General features: G+C 40.3%; 1 protein-coding gene across 2 annotated transcripts in view; it reads right to left on the reverse strand.

Annotated features, from left to right (window-relative positions):
• Positions 1-26,745, reverse strand: part of ttc27 (tetratricopeptide repeat domain 27) — a 299,781-nt gene that overhangs the window by 77,165 nt on the left and 195,871 nt on the right. For both annotated transcript variants that reach the window (XR_010018883.1, XM_063055545.1), the window contains exons 14-16: positions 20,719-20,817; positions 2,227-2,279; positions 193-358 (exon numbers count right to left, since the gene is read on the reverse strand). Coding sequence is in view for 1 of the 2 variants with exons in the window: in XM_063055545.1 (XP_062911615.1) it covers positions 193-358; positions 2,227-2,279; positions 20,719-20,817 (318 nt within the window). In the remaining variant the exon portion in view is untranslated. The remainder of the gene's footprint in view (positions 1-192; positions 359-2,226; positions 2,280-20,718; positions 20,818-26,745) is intronic.

Here is a 26,745-nt window from a genome sequence, read left to right on the forward strand (position 1 = left end):
TAGTTTCTTCTTAAAAATACATATAGAAATGTCGGGTGGATTAAGAGTAGGAAAAAAAAACATATTGGACCATGTGCAATTTAACCACTGGTCAGGAAATCAAACATCTCCTTCCTCTCATACAGTGGGTTACATTCAAACAATAAGGTAACAGAGCAGAAAGCAAACTGCAAACACAATTTACAAACTCACCTGAATGTCTTTGTAATTGTCTTTTAGGTCCATAAGTCGATGGTATGACTTAATAGCATCTCCAAACTCGCCAACATCTATGCAGGTAAGAATATAGTTCTCCCAGATCTGCCAATGTTCATAGTTACATTTAATGGCTTCCTGGAGTGACCGTAGAGCTTTATCTCTGTGTGCAAACGGAGTTATGCAATGATTATCCATAATATAATGAATCATCCTCATTATACCCGGAGTGGAATCAATGAATCCTGGCCCATCAGCGATGATGTGAGAAAACACACTTTTCACCACTGCATTCTAACCAAGTAACCACAGCTTTGATTCAGTAACTGGGTCCAAATATAACGTTCTGAAGACCATCCCCAGCAAACATTACAAAGGGAACCTTTCTTTAACTACTGTAATCAAACAGGCAGTATTTTTATGTATATTCTTGATATAAAATGACACAATGCCTCCTAACCACCACCCCCCACCCACCTCCCACACAGGGCAGGAGCTACAGCAGCCTTAGGTCAACATCACCAAGTTCAGGAACAGTTATTACCCTTCCACCATCAGGCTCCTGAAATAACATGGATACCTCAACGCCGAACTGACTCCACACCCTATAGACTCACTTCCAAGGACTCTACAACTCAGTATTATTTATTTACTTTTTAAAAAATTTCCATATTTTGGCTTCTTTTGCACATTGGTTGTTTGTCAGTCTTTGTTATTTGTAGTTCTTCATAAATTTAATTGTATTTATTTATTTTCCTGTAAGTGCCCAGAAGATAACAAATCTCAAGATACTATATGGTGACATATGCGTACTTCCACAATAAACTTACTTTGAACTCGAAGTTTTGCATGAAAATGGCCCAACGGTTTGGCAATTTGATTACAGCATCACAATATTAATCAGGCTCAATTGACGAACCTCTGCCTCTGATGCAAGTTGTTGGAGCTTTATCTACTGCTGCAGTAAACTTAACTCAAAAATCTTGGTGCATTACTATAGAAGTACTGCACCAACAGTGATGCCTTTCTAATATTCAACTCTCAGTAAAATGAAAATGATGTCAAGGTACCATTTTCATAGAGCAGGACCCTTCTTCCAAATGTCCTGACCAATATTTACTCTACAATTCACAAGAGTAAAACAGATTATCTAATCATCATCACATTACTTTTCAATATAAAAAGTACCTGCATAATTAAGAGAACCAAGGGAAATCCAGTATGCACAGGAAACTGGCAGTTGGGTAAAAGATTAGACAATATTATTGACTGCAGAGCAGATGTTAGGGGCCAAATGACTTCTTGAGCTATTTCAAAATCACAATACTGATTACACTTCAAAACACTTCAATGTAAGTGCACTGAAGCATTCTGAAGTTGTGAAAGAAATATATCAACACAAGCCTTAATTTTTGCCCTTTATCTTTCAATAAGACTTATGTAAAAAGTTCATATCTGAGTTATTCAAAGCCAGTTTATTGGTATATCATTAATCAAATATTGTAGAAGACACTTAAGAAACAAGAACCGTTGATGTAAATTATGTTATCTATATGTCTGTAACAAAGTGTTTCTAAAGACATGTAACACATTTAAGGCTATGTCTCAGATAAGGTTAGCTTGTCTGGGACAGGCCCGTTTAAATATAAAACTTAAGTCAAACAGATGGCAGGCACTGGAAATTGGAAATAAAAACAGAAAATTTTGGAATCACTCAGTTGGTCCTGTAGCATCTATGGAGAGTGAAAAAAAGAGTTGCGGCTTCGGCTTTGAGACCCCTATCAGAACGTCTGACAAACAGTTCTGGACTGAAATGTCAGCTCGGCTCCTCTTTCTACAGATGCAGCCTGACTGACCTGCTGAGTGTGTCCAACATATTCTGTTTTTAGTTGAAATACCTGATTTCAATGGAAGACTTCTATAAACAATAAGACAGACAAGTAACTATAGAACTTATATAAACATTAATCATTCGCCCCCAGTCAAATTGATTTGTAGCATCTGATAAAGAACAGGAAGCCAACCACTTACTTTTCTTTAAGTCGGATATATGCTGTTGATAGATTGTTCCACGCTTCTGCATTCTAAAAGCAAAGAAACAAATAAAATGACTTCACTCTTTAAATGAAAATTAAATGGGTATTATTGCATGTATTACTGCCCGCAATAGAAAATAATATTTTAATAGCCTTTGAACAATCAGGGCAGCCTTACTAATTCAGATTAAAAATGGAGTCTTCAGTTTATAGCGAGGTAGTACTTATACCGATATTAAATTATATAGAAAAGTAACAGAAACCAGAAGAACAACAGGAATTCTGCACATGCTGGAAATTCAAGCAACACACATAAAAGTTACTGGTGAACGCAGCAGGCCAGGCAGCATCTCTAGGAAGAGGTGCAGTCGACGTTTCAGGCCGAGACCCTTCGTCCTGAAACGTCGACTGCACCTCTTCCTAGAGAAACCAGAAGCTTGTTGCAAAGCCACAATTTGCACTTAGGTCATTATAATTTCTAAGCTTGTGTTGGTTTCCTAGCAGCTGATGTTTTCAAAATCAAATGAACGTTTCAAAGGAAAAGCTGGAAACGTGAAATGGTCTAAAAGTTGGCATTTCCTGCAAGTCTACCAAATGTTCTAACTCAAACTTACACCACACATGGGCATAAAATATTCCAGTTCACTCAACCATTCTCTCTAATTACCAGCTCTCCAAATTCAATGAGGAAAGTGTTTGCCAGTTCTGCAACTATTCTTATTTTTGGTACCCAACATCTGCACCAAGCAAAGAAGCATTCTTTATTCTGCACAACAATATGTCATCATCTTAGGGAGCTTGTGAGAAAACTTGTATATTTATTTGACAGGTGTGAAGTTGCCAACTTGTTCTGAAAATCTACTCTGATTAAGAAATGCATAAATATTAAGCAAATCACTTAACTAGTCGTCCAGATGGAAAAGTAAATAAGATATAGAATAAACCACAACCAACCATATTCAAGTTCAAATAAAAAAATGCAATACTTCATCCAGGTTCTCCATTTCATGATAAACATATCTTGATATGGAATTACAATCATAATAAATTAATGAAAAATCGAAATATTACAGTGATAAATAAAATTGTTCAGTGATATTCTTCCACTCTACAATTGTAATGCTGTTTCTGCCATGAATATGCCCTTGATCAACATAGATATAACCCAATTACTTTCATATAACTATAGCCAACTAAGAGAAATTGAAAGTAGATATCCCTGGGTATGGCAAACACAGTCTTTCAAATATTTGGGTATCATTATGCCAAAAGATTTGGCAAAATTATCAGAATGCAATTATCTGCCTATATATAAAAAAATTACAGAAAATATAACAAGATGGAACCTAATTCCTTTTTTTAGGCCTCGGCCTGAAACGTCGACTGCACCTCTTCCTAGAGATGCTGCCTGGCCTGCTGCGTTCACCAGCAACTTTTATGTGGTTCATTTTTTTAGTCTCAGTTCAAGGATTGAATCCATTAAAATGAATATATTGCCCAGACTATTATATTTCTTTCTGACCACACCAATAGAGATGAACCAAAATCAATTCAATGAATGGAACAAAATGCTATCAAGATATATATGGCAAGGTAAAAGGCCTAGAGTTCGTCTCAAAACTTTGCAATTAGCCAAGGAAAAGGTGGGGATGGGGCCTACCTTCTCTTAAAGATTATTACTTTGCAGCACAGTTGAGAGCTGTGATATGCTGGTGCAACCCATCATATGACGCTCAATGGAAAAACATTGAGGAGAGGATACTTTCCATCCCCATACAGGCAATTTTGGCTGATAACAACCTACAAAGTTACATAAATACTGTTGATAACCCATGGGTGAAATGGACTCTTAAGATATGGAAAGCTATCATAAAAGAATATAAACTAGAGGGAGATATTGCAATTCTTAAAAGGTGTGCATATGACTTGGATTTTACGCCGAATAAACTGGATGCTAGATTTAAGGACTGGACAGCTAAAGGAATAACAGTTCTTTGCAATATAATGAAAGAAGGAACACTGTTCAGTTTTGAAATGCTTAAAGAGAAACACTTATTAGAAAAACAAGACTTTTATCAGTATTTATAGATGCAACAATATGTTAATAGGAGGGTTAAAAATGTAACCAAGGCAAGTACATGTTTGATAGAGCTATTTAGAAAAGCATATAATTCAGATAACGGTAGTAGAATCACTTCAAGCGTGTATAAGGGTTTGTCAAATCTTAAAACATATTCGACTTCATACATTAAAACAAAATAGGAGAAGGAAGAAGGGATAATTATATCTGAGGAAGAATGGACAATAATATGGAGGAATCAATGGATGTGTACCGGTTCACAGAAATGGAGGGAGTTTGGATGGAAAAAATTGATAAGATATTTTATTACACCCTCTCAGAAATTCCATTATGATAGTAACCTCCCTGTTTGCTGGAGAAATTGTGGAAATCAAAATGCAAACCATTATCATATTTTCTGGGATTGCCCCATTATCAAAGACTATTGGAGTGGGATGCATAATGCCCTACAAGACATTTTTAAATGTGAAATACCCTTAGAAAGTAAGACCATATATTTTGGGTATATAGCTCAAGAATGGTTGAAAAGGGATAATTATTTAATGAATATACTGCTGGTGGCTGGTAAAAAGACTCTTACCAGGAAATGGTTACCACAGGAGAGCCCAACTTTAAACGCATGGATGGAAATTACAACGGGCATTTACAAAATGAAGAAGATAATAGCATCTGTTAATCATAAGTTGGAACAATATGATTCATACTGGGAAAAATAGTTTAACTACATAACATCTCATAGGCCTGATTTTATTCTCACAAATCAAAATGTTGTAAAAAAAAGATTACTCCCTACTTGTACATAGTTTACACTTTTGCTTGTTCTTTTTTTCCTCTCTTTTCTATAGGTGTATACCTCAGAGTTCAACCCGGAGAAGTGTGAGGTGGTACACTTTGTAAGGACAAACTTCAAGGCAGAGTACAAAGTAAATGGCAGGATACTTGGTAGTGTGGAGGAGCAGAGAGATGTCCACAGATCCCTGAAAGTTGCCTCACAGGTGGATAGGGTAGTTAAGAAAGCTTATGGGGTGTTAGCTTTCATAAGTCGAGGGATAGAGTTTAAGAGTCGCGATGTAATGATGCAGCTCTATAAAACTCTGGTTAGGCCACACTTGGAGTATTGTGTCCAGTTCTGGTCACCTCACTATAGGAAGGATGTGGAAGCATTGGAAAGGGTACAGAGGAGATTTACCAGGATGCTGACTGGTTTAGAAAGTATGCATTATGATCAGAGATTAAGGGAGCTAGGGCTTTACTCTTTGGAGAGAAGGAGGATGAGAGGAGACATGATAGAGGTGTACAAGATAATAACAGGAATAGATAGAGTGGATAGCCAGCTCCTCTTCCCCAGGGCACCATTGCTCAATACAAGAGGACATGGCTTTAAGATAAGGGGTGGGAAGTTCAAGGGAGATATTGGAGGAAGGTTTTTCACTCAGAGAGTGGTTGGTGCGTGGAATGCACTGCCTGAGTCAGTGGTGGAGGCAGATACACTAGTGAAGTTTAAGAGACTACTAGACAGGTATATGGAGGAATCTAAGGTGGGGGCTTATATGGGAGGCAGGGTTTGAGGGTCGGCACAACATTGTGGGCCGAAGGGCCTGTACTGTGCTGTACTATTCTATGTTCTATAAATATTATGTGGAGATTGGTGGCAAATATGCATATATGATATGTACAGTATCTGAAATACATCTTAAGGAAATGTTTGTTTGATGAAGTTCAATAAAAATAAGCTACAAAACAAAAGAATATGTCCTTGATAACTGTTAGGGCATATCCTGTATTTAGGGTAACAAATATTAATTTCAGCAACCAACTTTCAGACCTGAATATGGATTATGGGTTAAATTCAAAATGTAGCTCAGAACAATAAATTGCAGATCAGGAAACACCCACCTAACTGATATATATCTGCATCTGCATGAATGCAATCAACACATCACTGCATGAATAGGACTCAGAGACCACAGTGATTAACACTCACTTTGGGTGTATTGGTTGGAAGATCCACAGGTATTTGAAAACTACATGTAACTCAAAAGAAGCATTATGTCATCATTGTAACCACAGAAATTGTCCTGTTACATTTGTTCTTTAACACGCAAAAATGTACTGTAACGTTGAATCAGGGAGTCTCCCTCTCGTGACTCCAAAGGCTGTCAGCTTGTGTGTGTGTGTGTCCTGAACAGAAGACTACTTTGTAGCTGTGTTTCTCTGGTGACTTTGTTGACATTACAACAATAACCAACCATCATGGAGGTGGTCACCAGCCCTATGAAGCAGCTTCGACGCACAAGATATGAACATAATTTGAACACCAGGCACATGAATAGCAGGAACCATTTTCAAAAGGGAGGCATATGTTAACTGTTATAAGCCAATTGGCTATCAAAAATTATAAACTTACGAGATAGATTTTATAATAATAACAAAACACTTCATATCAAGATGGTATTGCAGATGTTTTTATGTCTCCTTCATCTATCAAGTTGTTCATATTCCTTTTTCTCTCAAGCACTTATTAGCTTTTTCCTTTATGTGTCTCAATGTAACTCATTTCAACTACTCCACGAGTTCATGTTACACCCCACTTGATTTCCTTGGTTACTTTATTGTATTTATGGCCCCTGGTTTTGGACTTGCCCCAAACAGCAGTTTGTGATTTGAGGCAACACAGACCTACCATATAAACTGTCACAGTAAACATGTTCCAACTACAGACCAAATGTATGATCTTAAAATATGCTCTGTGCATTCTACCTCAAAATCCTGCCACTCTGAATTAAAATTTGAGTAACATGTTCCAGTATTCTCCTCGAATGCTGAATGTGATTTAAATGCAATAAAAGCACAATGCAGGCTGACAAGATCTCCACCAGCTAAGATTAATGAGGTGACAGGTTTATCAGGCCAATTCATTATATAATATTCAAATTATTTTGAAGAGTTACACACATTGTCAATTAAGGTGCTGGCAATAAACCACATTTAACAATGAGGGAAAATGATGAGAAAAAAGCAAGTTAGGTATATTCAACTTTGCAGGTTGGATCAGAAAAACAAAGAGAAACAGGGACACGGACATGTTGATCACTCTTGTTGCACAGACAACATGCAATCTGTCCATCTAATCTATTTATTTCCTAAAGGTGGATCAGAAAGCTATTCTATCACATCTGCCCCATTAGAATAGTTAAAAGTACTGGAGATTGTTTCGTTAGTCTGTAAAATCTGCTTCTGACAACTTCTGACTTAGAAACTATTCAGTGCAATAGGGTACTTGACCATCATTCTGTGATTAGCTTCCATTTACCACACTAGTTCAGAAGCCTGATGGTTGTCAGGTAGTAACATTTCCTGAACCTGGTGGTGTGAGACTTAAGGCTTCTATACCTCGTCCCCAATGGTAGCTATGGGAAGACAGCATGGCCTGGATGTTGGAGTCCTTGATGATGGTTGCTGCTTTTTTGTGGCAGCGCTCCTTGTAGATGTGCTCAATGGTAGTGAGGGGGACATTTCCTGTGATGAACTGGGCTGTATCGACCACTTTCTGTAGACTTTTCTGTCCTACACATTCGTGTTTCCATACAAGGCAGTGATGCAACCATCTAGGGTACTTCCACTTTGCATCCATAGAACACTACAGCACAGAAAACAGGCAATTCGGCTCTTCTAGTCTGTGCCGAAACTTTATTCCACTAGTCCCATTGACCTGCATCCAGTTCATAATCCAGACCTCTCCCATCCATGTACCTATCCAATTTATTCTTAAAACTTAAGAGTGAGCCTGCATTTACCACGTCGGATGGCAGCTCGTTCCAAGCTCCCAGCACTCCGAGTGAAGAAGTTCCCCCCTAATGTTCCCCCTAAACCTTTCTCCATTCACCCTAAAGCCATGTCCTCTCGTATTTATGTCTCCTAATCTAAGTGGAAAGAGCCTACTCACATTTACTCGGTCTATACCCCTCATAATTTTGTAAACCTCTATCAAATCTCCCCTCATTCTTCTATGCTCCAAGGAATAAGGTCCTAACTTGTTCAATCTTTCCCTATAACTCAACTCCTGAAGACCCGGCAACATCCTAGTAAATCTTCTCTGCATTCTTCCAATCTTATTGATATCCTTCCTACAGTTAGGTGACCAGAACTGTACACAATACTCCAAATTTGGCCTCACCTATGTCTTATACAACCTCCCCATAACATCCCAACATCCACGGAAGTTTACTGAAGTTTTTGGTGACACGCCAAATTTATGAAAATTTCTAAGAAAGTACAGGTGCTGTCATACCTTCTTTGTGATCCCTCTGATCTGATAATGCCGAGTAACTTAAAAGCTACTGACCATTTCTACTTCTAATGAGAACTGATTCATGGACCTCTGGCTTTTTCCTCTTATCGTTGACAATCAGCTCTTTGGTTTTGCTGACAATGAGTGATAGGCTGTTGTTGTGGCACCATTCAACTAGATTTCAAATCTTCCTCCTATACATTAATTCGTCACCACCTTTGATTCAGTCAACAACAGTGGTGTTAACAGCAAACATAAAAATGCCATTGTCAATTATAAGTACAGAGCAGTCAGAGCAGGGGGTTAAGCAACAAGACTTGTGGTGTACCTGTACTGATGGTGAATGTGGAGGAGATGTTGTTGCCAATCTCTAATGACTGGGACCTGTAAGTGAGGAAACCGAGGATCCAGTTGCACACGGAAGTTTTGAGGTTTAATGAAGAGCGTCTGATGTATGCATCTTCATTGCCCAGGTGTTCCAGAGCTGAGTGAAGAGCCATCTGAAGTGTGGTTCTGCTGACTACTCTCTACTGCACATCAATGGCTCTGCTGTGGGAAGAGCACAACGATCCTTGGAGTGCACATAATGGACCCATAACACCTCCTCACTTGACAAGAAGGCACAGCAGTGTCTACACTTCCTGAGGAGATTGAGACTCCCCGCACCCATTCTAACAACTTTCTACAGGAGTACCATTGACAGTGCCCTGTCTGGCTGTGTCATCGTGTGGTATGGAAGTTGCAAGACATTGGACCACAAGACCCTAGAGAAGATAGTAAACATCGGCAGGAGGATCACTCTGATCTCCCTCCCCTCTATCTGTGGCATTTATCTGGCCGCTGTAGACGAAGGGCTCGAAGCATTGTTGAGGCCCCTACCACCCACCCCACAATCTCTTTGATCCACTACTGTCAGGAGGAAGGTACAGAAGCATCAGGACTAGGACTGCCAGACTGGGTAACAGCTTCTTCCCTCCAGCTGTGAGACTAATGAATACCCGGCCACCAGCGAGGTCTCATTACCAGGACAGCCAGCTGTTTACTGTACTGTTCACCTGTGCTGCGCACTATATGCCTTTCGAATTACATTTTACTAACGTATTTATGGCAATATTTTGTTTTCTGTGTTTTGTGTAATGTATGGAACGAACAAACAAAATATCTTTATTGTCATTGCATAGCACAATTCGTCATGTACCAATGCAGCGAAAATGAGTTTGCAACTCTTGCACTCAGTGCTATAAAACAACAAATAAACAACAAATAAAATCAAGTAACCAGCCAGTACAAGCAATGTCCAGCATACAAGAGTGCAACTCAGATACATGACAGCCATAAAATAAGTATTAAAAGTAGCAACATAACAAATTTATGGATGATGCTTGATCGATTGGTTCAGAGCAATTATAGCTCTGTTTATGGGTGTATTGTGGTCCAAGGAACGTTGTTGTGTATACATACAGTCAGATGACAATATCTTGTACTTGAATGTGACCTGTTGTGATGGTTGGTAAATTGGAGCGGATCCAGGTCACTCCCCTGAAAAAGCTAAGAACATTACTTCTTTGAAGAGCCATATCTTGCAGCAAGTACATGCAGAAACAAAGTTTTGTTTTGAAAAGGTACACACTTTGCATCCAACAGTAATTTGGATCATTGGGGATTCAAAGGTTATGATGGATCAAACAGGAAAGCACAGTTAAGATCAATATCAAAGCAACCATCATCATGTTAAGTGGTAGGTAAGTTCAACTGGCTTAATTTTCTATTTTTGTCTTCAAAAATATTTCCACCTCACTGATGGAGTGGAGAACAACAAGAAGAATGAGAGTCAATATTTCAAGTGGTTAGTTAATCACTCTATCAATCCACTAGGAGCCAATAATGTTCCAAGATCTGTAATCACTGATTCTACATAGTGTTTAGACAAGTAAACCAAATTAGATGGTGAAATATAGAGCTGCTATTAAAGTCATTGCGTAGAGATTGCAGACGGACAAGAGGTTCAAACTACCAACTCCAGAACAAGCAGCCTCAGACAAATATTTTTATTAATATAATTATGCAAAAAATTATGCACATTATAATTGATGATTTTAAAATGAGATGAGATTAGCTTCATTTGTCAGGTGTACATTGAAACATACAGTGAAATGTGTTAACTGAATCAATGACCAACTTAGTCCAAAAGGATGTACTGGGGGCAGTCGTCATGATACCAGCACAAACATGGCACACCCACACCTACTAATCTGTGTGTCTTTGGAACGTGGGTGGAAACTGAAACGCTCCAAGAAAACGCACGTGGCAATGAGGAGAACGTACAAACTCCTCACAGGCAGCGACGGAAATTGAACCCTGATCACAGGCGCATTAAAGTATTATGCTAACCACTACTCTACTGTGCCGCCTGATGGTAACCACTCCATTTCACAACCCCAAACCCAACTTTCTACAAAGGGTTTTGGGGCTGTCAAGTAGAGCAGTTGTCATCAAACTTGAATCAAAATCTATTACTTTTCTACCTTCCTAAATTTTCTTTCCATGTGTCAAGTTGAATGTGTGGAAAGCAGTCTTCAGACAATTTGATTTATTCCATGTGATATCAAGAAATGGCAGACAGCACAACATACAGCAAAAGCCATTAGAGCCTAGAAAAAGCAGTGCCTTAACCAAAGCTGTTTAAGTATTGTTACAATATTGACATCAAACCAGTGATGCGGAAAATCCACCATCAATAAGCATAAATCAAGATACTAAGGCATAAACCTATAAAATATTAGTGAGGCCAGCACAAGAGTACTGTTGCAGTTCTGGTCACCACACTATTGGATATGTTTGCATCTGAGATGGTGGAGAGGATGTTCTCAGATGGCGCTATGAGGAAAGAATGGACAAACTGGGTTGGCTTTCCTTGGAGTGAATTTGCTGACAGCAACCTAAATGGGATAAACAACATTATGAAAAGAATAAATGAGATGAATTTTTTCCTCTTAACGGAAATGTCTATGACCAAAAACACATAGGTTTAGGGTAAAGAGTAAGAAATTTAGAAATGATTTGCAGAAGACTTTTTTTTCATCCAGAGTGTAATTGGAATCTGGAATGCACAGTTCAAAGGACGGGAGAGGGTGGAGGCGGGAGCTTATTAGATAAGCACTTGAAACTATAACATGGAAGGTCACAGTGAATGCTCAAAATGGGTTTAGTAAGGAACAGTTCTTAATGGCTGGAGTTTTCCGTTTGAAGGCCAGTTTCTATGTTGTATATCTCTAGACTCAAGAAACTCTCCACTGTCCAGAACCAACCAGTCTGTTTGATTCACACCTTGTACAGCATACGAGGCACTCCCTCCCATCAACAATGGTGCTATTGCTCCAATGTGTGCCAAAGGGAAATTGCAGTACAATTACTTTCCTGAGCTGTTTCAACAGGACCTTCCAAACCCGCAAATTCTACCAACAAGTCCATGGAAACATGCTTCGCTCCCAAGTCTCATACAGCTCTGACCTGAATTTAGCACTATTCCTTCATTGTCAACAGGTCAATGGAATTGGAATGCTGAACAACAGTGGTGTCAGAATACCTTCACCCATGATACTGCAGTGAAGCAAGAAAGCTGCACAACGCATCTGGATTGGGCAGATAAAGCTGCCCTTAACAGTGAATCTCACATTCAGCAATTAGGTAAATTAAATATTTCAGATTAAGCAAAATGGTTATCATGTGAAATTCCCTTTGAGATACAGTACTGTGCAAGAGTCTGAGGCAGGCATATATATAGCTAGGTTGCCTAAGACTTTTGCAGCATGCTTAATTTGTCAACATGGAGCAGACAGTAAGTTTATAAATCTGGCGGGAGCAAAGGATGCTGGGAATGGCGAGGGTGGAGCGCCGCGAGTTGTGAGATGGTGGCAGAGAAGGACTGCCAGGTGTGGGGGTGGTGGTGTGGGTAGAGACACACCCAGCCCTCAGACAAAAGGCAAGGTCATTTGATTCCAAACAATTGGTTTATTGATCATCACAAAATGTCTCTCTGGTGCTTCCCATTCCCTCCTTTCTCTCTGTCCCCGTCCCACCCAGAGTTCACAATAGCGACCCATATCAGAATCAGGTTATGATCACTCTCATATGTCATGAAATTAGTTTTTTGTTGCAGCAGTACAGTGCAATACATAAAATTACACCAGTACTGTGAAAAGATCTTAGGCAGCCAAACTATATATATGTGCCTAAGACATTTGCACGGTACTGTTGTAATTATTTATAAATATCGCAAATACATTATCTTACTCTTTTACTGAAAATAATTGTTAGAAGCAGATGGTATCTAATGGTCATAGTCACATTACATTAGTCACAGCACGCTGGAGGAACTCAGCAGGTCGGGCAGCATCCGTGGAAACGATCAGTCAACATTTCGGGCCGGAACCCAACGAAGGGATCCGGCCCAAAACATTGACTGATCGTTTCCACGGATGCTGCCTGACCTGCTGAGTTCCTCCAGCGTGTTGTGAGTGTTGCTTTGACCCCAGCATCTGCAGATTATTTTGTGTTTACACATTACGTTAGTGTCTCCTCTAGGTTTGGAATTCTCGGGATGAAAAACTGAGTCAATAACCTCAGCATTAATTTGATGGCTAGCACTCTTGGTTAGCAACAAGACCAAGGAACTGATTGTACACTTTAAACTTCAGGAGAAAGAAACCAAAGGTCCATGAGCCTGTACTCATCAAAGGATCAGAAGTGGAGAGGGTCAGTAACTTTTAATTTCTGGGTGTCACTATCTCAGGGCACTTGTCCAGGGCACATCGTATAAATGTAATTGCAAAGAAAGTACGACAGCGCCTCTACTTCCTCAGGAGTCTGTGAAGATTCGCTATGTCATCAAAAACCTTGGCAAGCTTTTACAGATGTGTGATGGAAAGCGTACTGACTGGCTGCTTTACGGCCTGGTATGAAAACACCAATGCCTTTGAGCGGCAAATCCTACAAAAGGTACTGGAACTGCCCCAGTACATCACAGGTAAAGCCCTCCCAACCATTGAGCACATCTGCATGTAATATTGCTGTAGAAAAGCGGCATCACAGTTCCTCACCACCCTTTCCTGCTGTCACAGGAAAGCAGCAGCCATCATGAAGATCATGCTCTCTTCTCGCTGCTGCCATCAGGAAGGAGGTACAGGAGCCCCACCACACGACCAGGTTCAGGAACAGCAGAATTTGAACCAGAGGGGATAACTTCACTCAGCCTACGGATGTTTCCACAACCTATGGACTCACTTTCAAGGATTCAGTGTTCTCGATATTTATTACTTAATGGTTCTTTGTCCTGTAGGGTGCAGTCTTTCAGTGATGCTATTACGTTTCTTGTATTTACTTTGATTACCCTCAAGAAAATGAATCTCAGCGTTCTATATGGTGACATACATATACTTTGAAAATAAACTTACTTTGAATTTACCTACACCCTGGAGTATTTACAGTAACTAATTAACTTCCTAGCTCATGTTTGGAAAACATTTTAAACCAAAGCCCAACCTGTTCTCTCCGGTCTCTAAAAACGATCCATGGTACGATTTTGAAGAATAAGCTCCAGAATCAAAGTTAAATTTGATCATCAGATTATTCATACAACACACACGAGTTTCCCAAATCATAATCATCAAAGCACTTAAAGTGAACATACTGTATTGGGCACGGGAAGCACTTTGAAACAGCACAAAGTTGTGATGGGTACTGTTAAATGCTAGCCTTTATAGTAATGACTACAGGACCATTAGGTTAAAAAATCTGGAAATACTGTAACAAGGTAGAATCAGTAAAAACTAATGATGAAATTGTCAGTATGCTTTCACAAACTGCACCCCCCCCAACTGATTCAATAATACCATTAATGGAAGGATATCTGCCACCTGTCCCTGTATGTTATAACAATACCTCTTCTAAATGATTAGCTCCTGTCCGCTTGTGAAGTAGCTCAGCAAGAATCTTAGATCTACCAAACAAGAGACAAACACTACCCTCTCTAGGAAACAAAACTGACCTTGCTCATGACAGCTATGCCTTGAGATTCAAACAAAACAATTGAGCTGTTGTAGAACCAAACAGCTTTGATTGATGTTAATTCAAGAAACTAGAGCAACTCAGGTCGGAAAGAAATCCGATACAGTATAGTGGAGCCACCATGAGCATTACAAAACAGCTATTTACTTTCAGAAAGATTTTAATTGGGAAGGACTCACTATTTTCTTTCCTCTACAATCAAGCTCAGAAAATAATAAATTCTTTTTAGTATTTTTCAATCCTTATTTTTTTTAAGTTTTCTATGCACAAGAAGAAAGTATTCTTGGCAGCGTTAATGAAAATCTTACAGATGACATGGTCTTGGTGTAAACGAAACAGCTGTTTCTATTAAGCTGTGAAGTAAGTGGGATATTGGGCTATCAGCCATTAGTATTTTAAATCAAAATATTTATAGGAAAATAAAGTGTAAACATATTTCATAGTGTCCTAATTGACAACTTTAGCCATGGCATAAATATACCATGCAGAATGATCTGCAATTCCATTGCACGTCAATGGATAATGAATTTTTAAAAATCAGTATGATCCAGAATCAGTATCAAATTTATTATCACTGACAGATGTCATGAAATTCAGTGCTTTGCAGCAGGGCAAGACATAAAAATCACTCTAAGTTTAAAAAATAAACAAGTAGTGCAAAAGATGAACAATAATGTTCATGGAAGATTAACCACTTCACAGTACTACGTTATTCACCAATGTGCAAAGTGAAGATTATTTGCATTCACTCTACTTTTCCCAATAATAAGAACATTAAACAGACCATTATTTATCAAAGTTCTTCGTCATTCAAATTTTTATTATTATTTATTCCTATTTTACAAAGCAGCACAGCATATCATAGCAAACAACAGGAATTCTGCAGATGCTGGAAATTCAAGCAACACACATCAAAGTTGCTGGTGAACGCAGCAGGCCAGGCAGCATCTCTAGGAAGAGGTACAGTCGATGTTTCAGGCCGAGACCCTTCATCAGGACTAACTGAAGGAAGAGTTAGTAAGAGATTTGAAAGTGGGAGCATATCATAGAGCAGATACAGTACAGCATATTTACACAGCCATCCCATGACAGAAAAACAAATAAAACTTAGAAACAGAAAGAAGTTCTAATTTAAGTTTTAGTTATCAAAGTTCTTGATAGTTACCAACTAACTAACATCATGAACAAAGCACTTATTGAGGCTTTCGTTTGAGGCCTTCCATTGCTTGGGGTTGACAATGGATAACGCATCTCAGCTGTCTTCGTGATACACAAACCACGGCAGTATGATATGGGGAGAAAACCGTTGCCCATATAGCAGCAGTCTGGCACCAGCAGTGTCGTTGGAGTTGCCAGTCAGCACTGAACTCAACGTAGAACTACCATAAAGACTCCAGCTCCAGATTTCTTCCCAGGGTTTACTCTTGAAGCCTTCCCCAGGAGTGAGTAAAGCCACTCATGGTAGTGGTTTGAGATCAAGAGTTTCTTTTCCCTCTAGATGAGCTATCAACCACGGCGGATGAGCCCCATCTGCCCGAAGCAACCAGTTTTAAGGTGCCGGTAACACATCTTTGCCCCTTCTCCTGTCAGTAGAAACAGCTCTGCCAGGCTCAGTAACTAAGTTACACATGAAGGGCAGGAGCTGGAGTATGTCATATGGCTTCCAGATATTAGAAAGTCATAAGACCATAAGATATAGGAGCTGAAGCAGGCCAGTCAGCCCATCGAGTATGTTCCACCATTCAATCATGGGCTGATCTGATTCTTCCAGTCATCCCCATTCCCCTGCTTTCACCCCATACCCTTTGATGCCCTGGCTAATCAAGAACCTATCTACCTCTGCCTTAAATACACCCAATGACTTGGCCTCCACAGCCACTCGTGACAACAAATTCCACAGATTTACCACTGTCACGTATCCTGTGACGGAAATAAAGAACCAGCAGAGATGGAAAACACTTTGGAGTCCAGTATTGCTATAACTGCTAATATTTATTAGTAACTACACAATACAGTAATATCAATGTAAATAAATCACACATATATAAAAGTAAGTGTGGAATATATATGTATGAAAATCAAGCTTCTTTAAGTCTAGGGGTAAAAAGATACAGTCTTACGATGTTGAGTAAAGTTCAGTTTGTGGTATTTAGTTGAATAGCGATGGAGAGAGAGAGAGAGAGTGAGTCGAGTCTTCAGGTGAGCTGATGCCGTCGATCTTCTCGTCATCCTCCGAAATCCTTCACAAGTCACCGACTGTGACTTTAACCAGGGGGACCAGTTTTCCTGTGGTGGAGCTATCACCCCGGCAAGGGTGGACACATAGACAACTCCCCACCAGTCAACCCCCTCTCCTACGTTGGAATAGCAATTTGGATCAATCCGCCTGATCGATCCTCCAAAACCCACTTTCTCTGCGGGCACAACAATGCTCATTCAGTGTCCAGATCATGTGTCCGAGGTCTGTATCATCTGACCTCCAACTTATCTCACCAGGCTGAGCATCACCTGTCATTCAAAGAGTCCCTCCTTCCTTTGTCTGCAAAGAAATGCACAAGCAGGCAACAAGTCCTTGAAAGTAACATCAACAATCTGCCTTTGGTCACCATAGCAACTTTCGAGCTGCATGGTGCTGTCTCCAAACCCAACTCAGCAGAAATCCAAAGTTACTTCCAATGACTTAAAGTGACAGTCCAACCGTTAATCTTTGTTTCTCTCTCTCTTTTCAAAAGCAACATATCGGTGGTAAATAATTCTCTCCCTGTCTCTCTTTTCCAAACAAACCATCAATGGTAAATATCTCCCTCCAAACAGTTTATAGGGGCACTCCTGGATCCCCTCACACCACCCTCTGACTAAAGTAATTTCTCCACATCTCAGTTCTAAAAGGACATTCTTCAATTCTTCATTTAAAAGGATCACTGACAACCTTTGTTCCACCTTCCAGTCCACTCCCCAACCAATTCTCTGTGCACCCAAAGACCACTGACCTCAAGATATCTACGAACTTAATGATTCAACACTTGTAGCCTTCTGCGGTACACACTTGCAATAATTTGCAGTCTTTAGTCTCATCCAAAATGGGCAATCCATTGTCCGAAGTATATAGCTCCTTGGTTCCATAGTCTTAACCCAGAAGAAACAACCTTACAACACTATGTTTTAAGATAGTGTGGGTTTTCATCCACATCCTAAAGATATGTAAGGTTAAATGGCTGTTAAATACTCTTGTGCAGGGGTCCCCAACCTTTTCTACACCGTGGACCGGTTTAATATTGACAATATTCTTGCGGACCAGCCGACCGGGGGGTGGGGAGTAGGGTTGCCAACTTTCTCACGGTGTTTACCCTGAGAAAGACTACCATGACCATGAAGCCTTGCGTGGGCACCTGTGTGCGCATACGTGACGTGCGCAGACGTGCCGTACGCATGTGTGTACGTGCCGATTTTAAGTCAATTATAAGTCACTTATAAGTCAATAGCATCATAACATTTTAAGTAACGTTTGGATATTAAACACACAGCGCATATTTTCCCCGTATGAACATATTAAATCATTGCCACACACCAATATCGCTGAATCAGTGGGAGCCCTGGGCTTGTTTTCCAGCAACAAGATGGTCCCATCAAGGGGTGATGGGAGACAGCGATATTCAAAGGTGGTTCCTTATGTCCAGCCTATTCTGCAATTTAGTTTTCGTTGCATTCATTGCAGAAAACCCCGCTTCGCAGAGATATGTTGGAAATGGAAGCAACGTTTTCAGTGCTTTCGTGGCTATCTCAGGATATTTAGCCTTGACTTTGATCCAGAATGCCGGCAGAGATGTTATGTCAAACATACTTTTCAGCCCGTCGTCATTTGCAAGCTCGGGGAGTTGCTGACATGGATGACGCAAGGGTAATGACCTTGCGTGCGTTCAAGTTCAACAGTGGGCGTGACAGGGAATGAGGAAAGGTGCAGCTGACTCATATTGCCAAATCATATTGTTTCCTTGTGGCCCAGCAGCGCATGCTATGCGGCCTGGTGGTTGGGGACCACTGCTCTTGGGTGTTGATTATTGGTAGCATCGGGGGGGGGGGGGGTTAATAAAACAGGGGACCATAGGTTCCATAGGAAATCAGTGGGGAATGAGATTGCATATGAGTAGGTATAGATTTTATTGGGCTGAATTGCTTCCTGTAAGATGGCGACATGCTTGGACACAGCAACTTCAACCAAAGGTGTTATTGTCTTTTTTAAACGTACTTGTTAAGATCGCAAGACCCTGCTGGACATTAAGAACTTAAAGTACTGTGGGTCTACCTCATCAGTGAGTTGCTCATTGGTGGAAAAACGGAAGAAACTGGACTTAGTGCAGACCATGATGCTGCCTGCTTCAGAGCGGTGTCGATGCTGAAGACAGTGTGCAGTCTAACCGTGAATGATTGTTTTAGTTGCTTCTTTTGTGATCACAAGACTCTGCTGGACATTGGAAATTTGGGATGCTGCAAGTCTGACTCACTGTTTTATTGGTAAACAGTGGGGGAGCTGAGTGACCTCGGTCATAGTGAGGACTAGGCTTCAGACTGCGGTGTCGCCTGTTTGCAGCTGCCCAGGAGAGAGGATCCACCAGACTGCCAGAGTGGTGTGGTGCAGCGTCCATGCTGGAGGAGGTGCTGCTCTGGTGTCCACTCAGCAGAAGACAAGGTACATTGTGTCCGACTGCAGACTGCTGCAACATTCATGGACTCAGGGACCTGGACTATATATTTTTTTGGGTGTGACTGTATTTTACTGCTGCCTTATGTGCGTCTTGTGAATGACTGTTGGTACATTGTTTTTCACCTTGGCCCCAGAGTAACACTGTTTGTTTAGTTGTATTCATGGACATTTGCGTATAGTTGAATGATAATTAAACTTGAACTATATCTCATATTTCATTGCTCAAAGAACTAATAATATGAGAATCTTAGCTAACATTTCCTCTTAGGGTAGTTATCTCACCACAAGGTAGTGCTTACCAGGATAGTTAGATGGGAATGCGTGAGAATAAAATGGATGAGTATAGGATATCGGTTAATGGGTGTTTGAACATGTGAGGATTGTGTGGACTGAAGAGCCCATTTCTATGCTGTATCTCTCAGTGACTGTGAAAATACACAATGGATACATCAAACTTATAAAAGGAAATGGCCTTTATGACCTAAACCTCCTGCCTTTAAAGTGACTGCTATTTTATCTTTAGACACAAGAATAACATTAACGTTCAAAGTAAATTTATTATCAAAGTACATGTATGTCACCTTACACAACTCTGAGGTTAATTTTCTTGTAGGCAAACTCAATAAATCCAATAACTATATTAGAAATCGATGAAAGACTGCACCGACAGGGCAGACAACCAGTGTACAGAAGAGAACAAAGGGTGTTAATACAAAAAGAAAGAAAAAAATGATAATAATAATAATTAATAAATAAGCAATAAATATTGAGAATACTTGAAAGTGAGTCCGCAGACAGTTCAGTGATGGGGTAAGTGAAGTTGAGTGGAGTTATCCCTTCTGGTTCAAGAGACAGATGGTTGAGGGGTAATAACTGTTCCTGAACCTGGTGGTGAGAGTCCTGAGCCATTTGATCATGACTGATTTATTTTCCCTCTCAATCGCATTCTCCTATCTTTCCCTGTACATTTGGAACCCTGACTAATCAAGAACCTATTAATCTCCACTTTAAATAGACTTGGCTATCATATCCATCTGCGGTGATGAATGCCACAGCTTCACCACCCTCTGGCTAAAGAAATTCCTCCTCATCTCTGTTCTAAAGAAACATTTTCTATTCTGAGACCGTGGCCTCTGGTCCTAGGCTGTTCCACAACTGGAGAAATCCTCTCCACTCTACTTAGGCTTTTCAATATTCAGTAGGTTTGAATTCTTCTAATCTTCAAAGGTCCAGAGCCATCAAGCACTCATCTGTTAACCCTTTCATTCCAAGGATCATTCTCGTAAACCTCCACTAGACCCTCACCAATGCCAGCAGAAAGACAGTTTATTTGCTGTGTTGTACTTACGTCAGGTTCCAGCATCACACATTTCTGAAATGCTTTTACAGCATTTTCAAAGTTTTCCAACCCCAGATATGCACAGCCCAAAGAAAACCAAACGCCAAGCTAGAAAAGAAATGGTTGGATTTTAGGATGATTGTAATAAACACCACAGGAGAATCAGTAAATTCTTATTTTGTTATCCACCCATAGTAACAAACAAGTGGAATTAGTTGCAGTTATTAATGTTTACGCTTATGTTAAAACTTTTATTCAAATGATTACCTCTAATACATTTTTCAAGTGTCTGTTTTAAAATGATAACCTTCCACCTTCCTTGTCCCCAATTTGATAACTTCATGCTCAAGTTGCACATACAGCCGTTAGGTTTCTGTGGACTTTTTAAATGGCCACATTCAGATCTGCCTTCAGCGACATCGTACACATACAGCATGGAATCGGGAGCTGGAAGCGCAATTTATTTTACTCACTGCAGCCGCTATGGTTACCCGCCCTTATTAAGATCCAGACAAAGGAACTCAATGCTGACACAAATGCAAAATTATTAAAACTTGCAAAATCTGCATAGTAAAGAGAGATTTCACAACCTGGCTGCACACTTAAATGCTGCCTCACAAATCATCGAGACGTTGGAAATATCTCCTCACCAACAATTATGTCAGAGGATGGACTTATTTATTCAGTTAATAAATAAACAAACAGGAAAAATAAACAAACGGAAAGATAAATACAATAAATACATTAGTTTCCGATAAATTGGGCAGTCACTTATTTGGGACAACTCTTAAAGAACAAAAACTAATCAAGGAAATGGCCAGGATTCCTTATATTTATTTGGGATACTATGCCACTTAATTGGGGCATGAGACTTCTACTGAACAGTTTGTGATTTGCTTCATTTCTATGAACTTGTTTGGCTGTTAGACACTACACCGTGCTTGGAGCGAACAGTTCTTAAATAGCATCATTTGTGTTTGTGCTCAGAACACAGTGATTTTTGTCTCTGACAGTTGGCGAGAAATAGTAGTAAGACATTTCAGAACTCTTTTGGTGTCTGCAGTTTCAAGCATTCAGGCTTGGAGATGCCAAAAATGGCTGGGAGTGAAAATGAAATGATTTCACGAATCAAGCAAGTTAGAAATTACGCAGAACTTGAAGCTCGACAATCATATTGGATGCTACAATGAAAATGAAGATTTGGAGGATACAATTGTTGAAAGCTTGCATATGAAGGCAGTCCATTATCTGCAATAGGTGTCTGCGCTAATTTCTGCTCATTTCCAGTCAATGAAAAGAACACGGCAGCATGTTGGTTATCCATCATATCTGATGATGACAGTGAAACTTGTGCAGGAGATTTTTAAAGTGGAAAAGCCATTGCCCTGGGACAGTTCTACTCTCCCGACCTCAGAAGTCCAGGTCCAGTGGTACAAGTAGTCATCACAAACTGGGATCTCCTTTGCAACACACATAAAAGTTGCTGGTGAACACAGCAGGCCAGGCAGCATCTCTAGGAAGAGGTGCAGTCGACGTTTCAGGCCGACACCCTTCGTCAGGACTAATTGAAGGAAGAGTGAGTAAGGGTCTTCTTTGGTTGCACTGGATGACCATGACATCTTCTGTGCCTTGTCATGCCCTTTGCTCTCCACGGAGCAGTTGCAGAGCCGTCTTCCTGGCCGTTGGATCTCACTGTCGATCTTGTCCGCTCAGTCCGTCAGAGCTGACTTCACATGCTAGGACAGGCATGTCCTTATTTAACTGGGGTAGGAGGTCTGCCAGCTACCCTCTCCTAGTTTAGATCACGTGTCAAAGCGGTACACCAGGGTGAGGCCGCCGTTGCATGTAAACAGCTGCTTAGAACCACAGGTGAGAGCCGAAAGACTGGTGGGGACCAAAGGTAAACTGCCCTAGAATGGATACAACAAGCCCCTCACCAGAAGTGCTATCCCTCCCTGGACAGTGTACACTGGATGAATTCCTCCATCAATAACTATTAGGAACTAATACACAGTTGTATAGAACTGTGTAGCATTGGTGGTGTTCTAGTGTGTCTTTTTTACACCTTTTTAACTATTTCCATGCAACTTTGGCGAATTGAGGCAGAAGCTTAATTGGGCCAAAATGTACTGGTCAAGATGTGCCCCAATAAACCGGAATCCACTGTACATCCACAGGTTACCATTCATATGTTTACACAAACATTAGATTGATATCATTAAGTCAACCAAGTCCGTGTTGGAATTTTTCATCAATATTCAAGATCAATCGCACCTACGTCTTTGGAGTATCTTGGTAGAGATCAAATAATATAAACCGAATAGATAGCAGCCCTAAACAAGAGAAAATCTGCAGATGCTGGAAATCCAAGCAACACACACAAAATACTGGAAGAACTCAGCAGGCCAAGTAGCATCTGTGGAAAAGAGTATAGTCGACGTTTCAGAAAGCAGCCCTACTAGTTTCTGTTCTATACATTTTCATCACACCACATCTAACTATGCCGAATCATGGAAAAACAGTCCACAAATTAAACATGACATTGTTTGCTTTTAAAGCTGAATTCATTAGCTCTATATTGAGAAACGAGCCTAGGGTCTGCAGAGAAACATTTCAAAATCTGACAATTTTTTAAAATTTTCTCTTCAACCTCCAAATTGACTTGAATTATCAACCTGGCAGTACTTTTTAATCTATTTGTTTTTCTGGATATGGGCATCGCTGACAAGCCCAGAAATTATTACTCATACCCAACATCTCTTCAGTAGGTTGTGGTGAACTACCTTCTTGATGTACTGCAGACCTTCTGGTGGAGCAGCTATATTGAACTCCAAGGATTCCATAAATTCCCACTGTTCCTTCAAATAGTCGCATTGCTCCAATGTCAAGACATTTTGCAGGTGGTGCTTCCTTCTTCCTGAACCAATACTTCCCCTCTCTCTTCAGGGATATAGTTCTACTTCTTGAACTTCTGCCCTCACCATCTCTCTCCCTGGACAAAGCAAGGACAGAGCACCCAAACTTCCCTTCCATCCCAACAGTCTCTGCATTCAACAATTCTTCCTTCACAATTCCAACAAGATTCCAACACCAGACACAAATTCATCTCCCCTTCCTTTGCAGCTTTTCATGGGGATCATTCCCTTGGCAATTTGCTGTCTGCTCTTCCATCCCTACTACCACTTACCGTGCAGCCACAGTCCCCGTTCAATACCGTCCAGGGACTCAAACAGTCTTTCCAGGTGAAATAAGAAAACCTATTTGCCTTTATCACCGGACATAATGCATTTGAAATTTAAGTTCTAACAATCATAATGTCAACATTGCCAGAGATGAGCCAGTTATAACTTATAACCAACATTGACAAAGTTCAAGGAACTCCAAGTACCATCAAACTAAGGGGAAGGTGGAGTGTTATGACACACTGTGGTTCATGGCCCAAAGAAAACTGTCATAAACCAAAACCTCTTTTTTTTTTCTAAATAAAAGGCAGATGTCATTAAATCCAAACAATCAGTCACCTCAGCAATTTTTTTTAACATCTCTACAGTTCCCAGACCACAAATCTGCCATACAGGTCAACATGAATTTCAACCATCTGGATGTTATGAGCTTATGTTTGAGAGAACAGAATGGTGGTTGACAAGTGTGGTTTTGGCCACAAATGGATAAAAAAACGTACTGAAATTAACTTCCATAAAAACAAAATAAAATCAGCTTGAGGGGGCATTGTAAAATGCTGTTCAATGTATCTAACTGTAAACTATTGATAATCTATCTTGCTATTCAATAGCCATTGGTTCCACTGCAAGTCCAAGTGACATGGCTGGATCTGACAATGACTAAGACAAGGAAACGAACTTACATTGGAAGAGAAAGGTTCTTTCACAACTCAGCATGAGTTTCAAAACACTTTTCCAAGCTGACAGAGTTAAATAAAATATGTTTGATTGCTCCAAATTATGAAACTAAAAGCCAAAGCTTTTGTTTGAAATTTGCAGCCTATGTTGATTAATATGCAAGATATCACAAGAGATCCATTTAATTTTGACAGAACTGAGGTGTTATCAAGCTGACATATTTATCATCCTGGCAGAGAATATTGCATGGTTTTGTTTCAGAATTACTTTATTCTTTTATATTCCACTGAAAATGCTCCAGGATGCGATTAAGCTCCAGGGTGTAGAAAAGATTCACAGGAATGTTGCCTCCATTATAGGACTTGAAGGAGAGGACAGACTGGGAATGTTTTCCTTGGAGCAAGTGAGGGAGAATGGGTGAGGTTAATGAAGTTATGAAGAGAATAGATAGGGCAGTTAAATTATTTTCCATGAGGTCCATTATGTGCCAAGGGTGATCATGGTCTTTTCATAACCATGATTGTTTTTGGCTAATTTTTGTTTACAAAAGAGTCTTGCCATTGCCTTCTTATGGGCAGTGTCTTTACAAGACAAGTGACCCCAGCCATTATCAATACTTTTCAGAGATTGTCTGCCTGGCGTCAGTGGTCACGTCACCAGGATTTGTGACATGCACTGGCTGCTCATATGACCATCCACCACCTGCTCCCATGGCTTCCCGTGACCATAATCTGGGGGGATGGGGGGCTAAGTAGCTGCTACACCTTACCCAAGGGTGACCTGCAGTCTAGTGGAGAGAAGAGCACCTTGCACCTCCTTTAGGAGAGACTTATCTCCACCCTATCACCCTTTCCCTGGGGTCAGGGAGTCTTAAACTAGAGACGATAGATTGAAGGTGAGAGGGCAAAAAATTAACGGAGATCTGAGGGGGAAGATTTCAAAAAGTGAGCAGTGGGCACATGAAACAAGCTTACAGAGGAGATGGTGAAGGCAAATACAATTACAATATTTAAAAGGTAGCTAGATAAATGCAATCTCAAGACAATCTACACCCATGACTGTGTGGCTTGGGATAGTTGAAAAGCCATTTCAAAATTTGCCAACTATACAACTATTGTTGGCAGAATTCTAGATGGTGACCAGGAGGCGTACAAGAGCGAGATAGATCAGCTGGTTGAGTGGCGTCACAACAACAACTTTGCACTCAAAGTCAGTAAAACCAAGGAATTGATTGTGGACTTCAGGAAATGGGAGTGGAGGGAACACACACCAGTCCTCATCAAGAGATCAACAGTTGAAAGGGTGAGCAGTTTCAAGTTCCTGGGTGTCAATATCTCTAAAGATCTATCCTGGGCCCAAAATATATTTCATTAGGAGTTTGAGGTGACTTGGAATGTCACCAATGGCGCTTGCAAACTTTTACAGATGTACCATGGAGAGCATTCTAACTGGTTAAATGACCGTCTGGTATGGAGGGGCCGCTGCACGAGATTGGAAAAAAATACAGAAAACTGTAAACTCAGCCAGCTCCATCATGGGCACTGGCCTCCCCAGCACTGAGGACACTTTCAAAAGGTGATGCCTCAAAAAGGCAGCATCCATTTGTAAGATCTGTATCACCAAGGACACATTCTGTTCTCATGGCTACCATTAAGGAGGAGATATAGGAACCTGAAGGCACTCACTCAATGACTCAAGAACAGCTTCTCCCCTCCACTATCGGATTTCTGAATGGACAGTGAACCCATGAACACTACCTCACTACTTTTTCCCTCTCTTTCTACATGATTTAATTTTTTTCATACAGTTAGTAATTTATTTTATTATTATATATTGCAGTGTACCACTGCCACAAAACAGCAAATTTCATGACATATGCCAGAGATATTAAACCTGATTCTGAAATTGATTTACTTATGTACAGCACTGGCCGGGTCATTCACCCCACAACGTCGTGTCGATCTTGATGCCAATTTCTAGTGAATGTCCTCCTCCTGTGTACCATCCATATCCCTCCATAGACATCAATGTAAAAGCTTCTTAAACCACCAAACTCTGATGCCACTGGTATCCCTGGTAACCCATTCCAGGCACCTGCCACTCTCTGCATAAAAAAAACCTGCTCCCATATCACCTTTTTAACATCCCCTGCCCCCCAACCCCAAAACTATGTCCT

This window comes from Mobula hypostoma, chromosome 8 (genome assembly GCF_963921235.1).
Source record: "Mobula hypostoma chromosome 8, sMobHyp1.1, whole genome shotgun sequence".
Lineage (NCBI taxonomy): Eukaryota > Metazoa > Chordata > Chondrichthyes > Myliobatiformes > Myliobatidae > Mobula > Mobula hypostoma.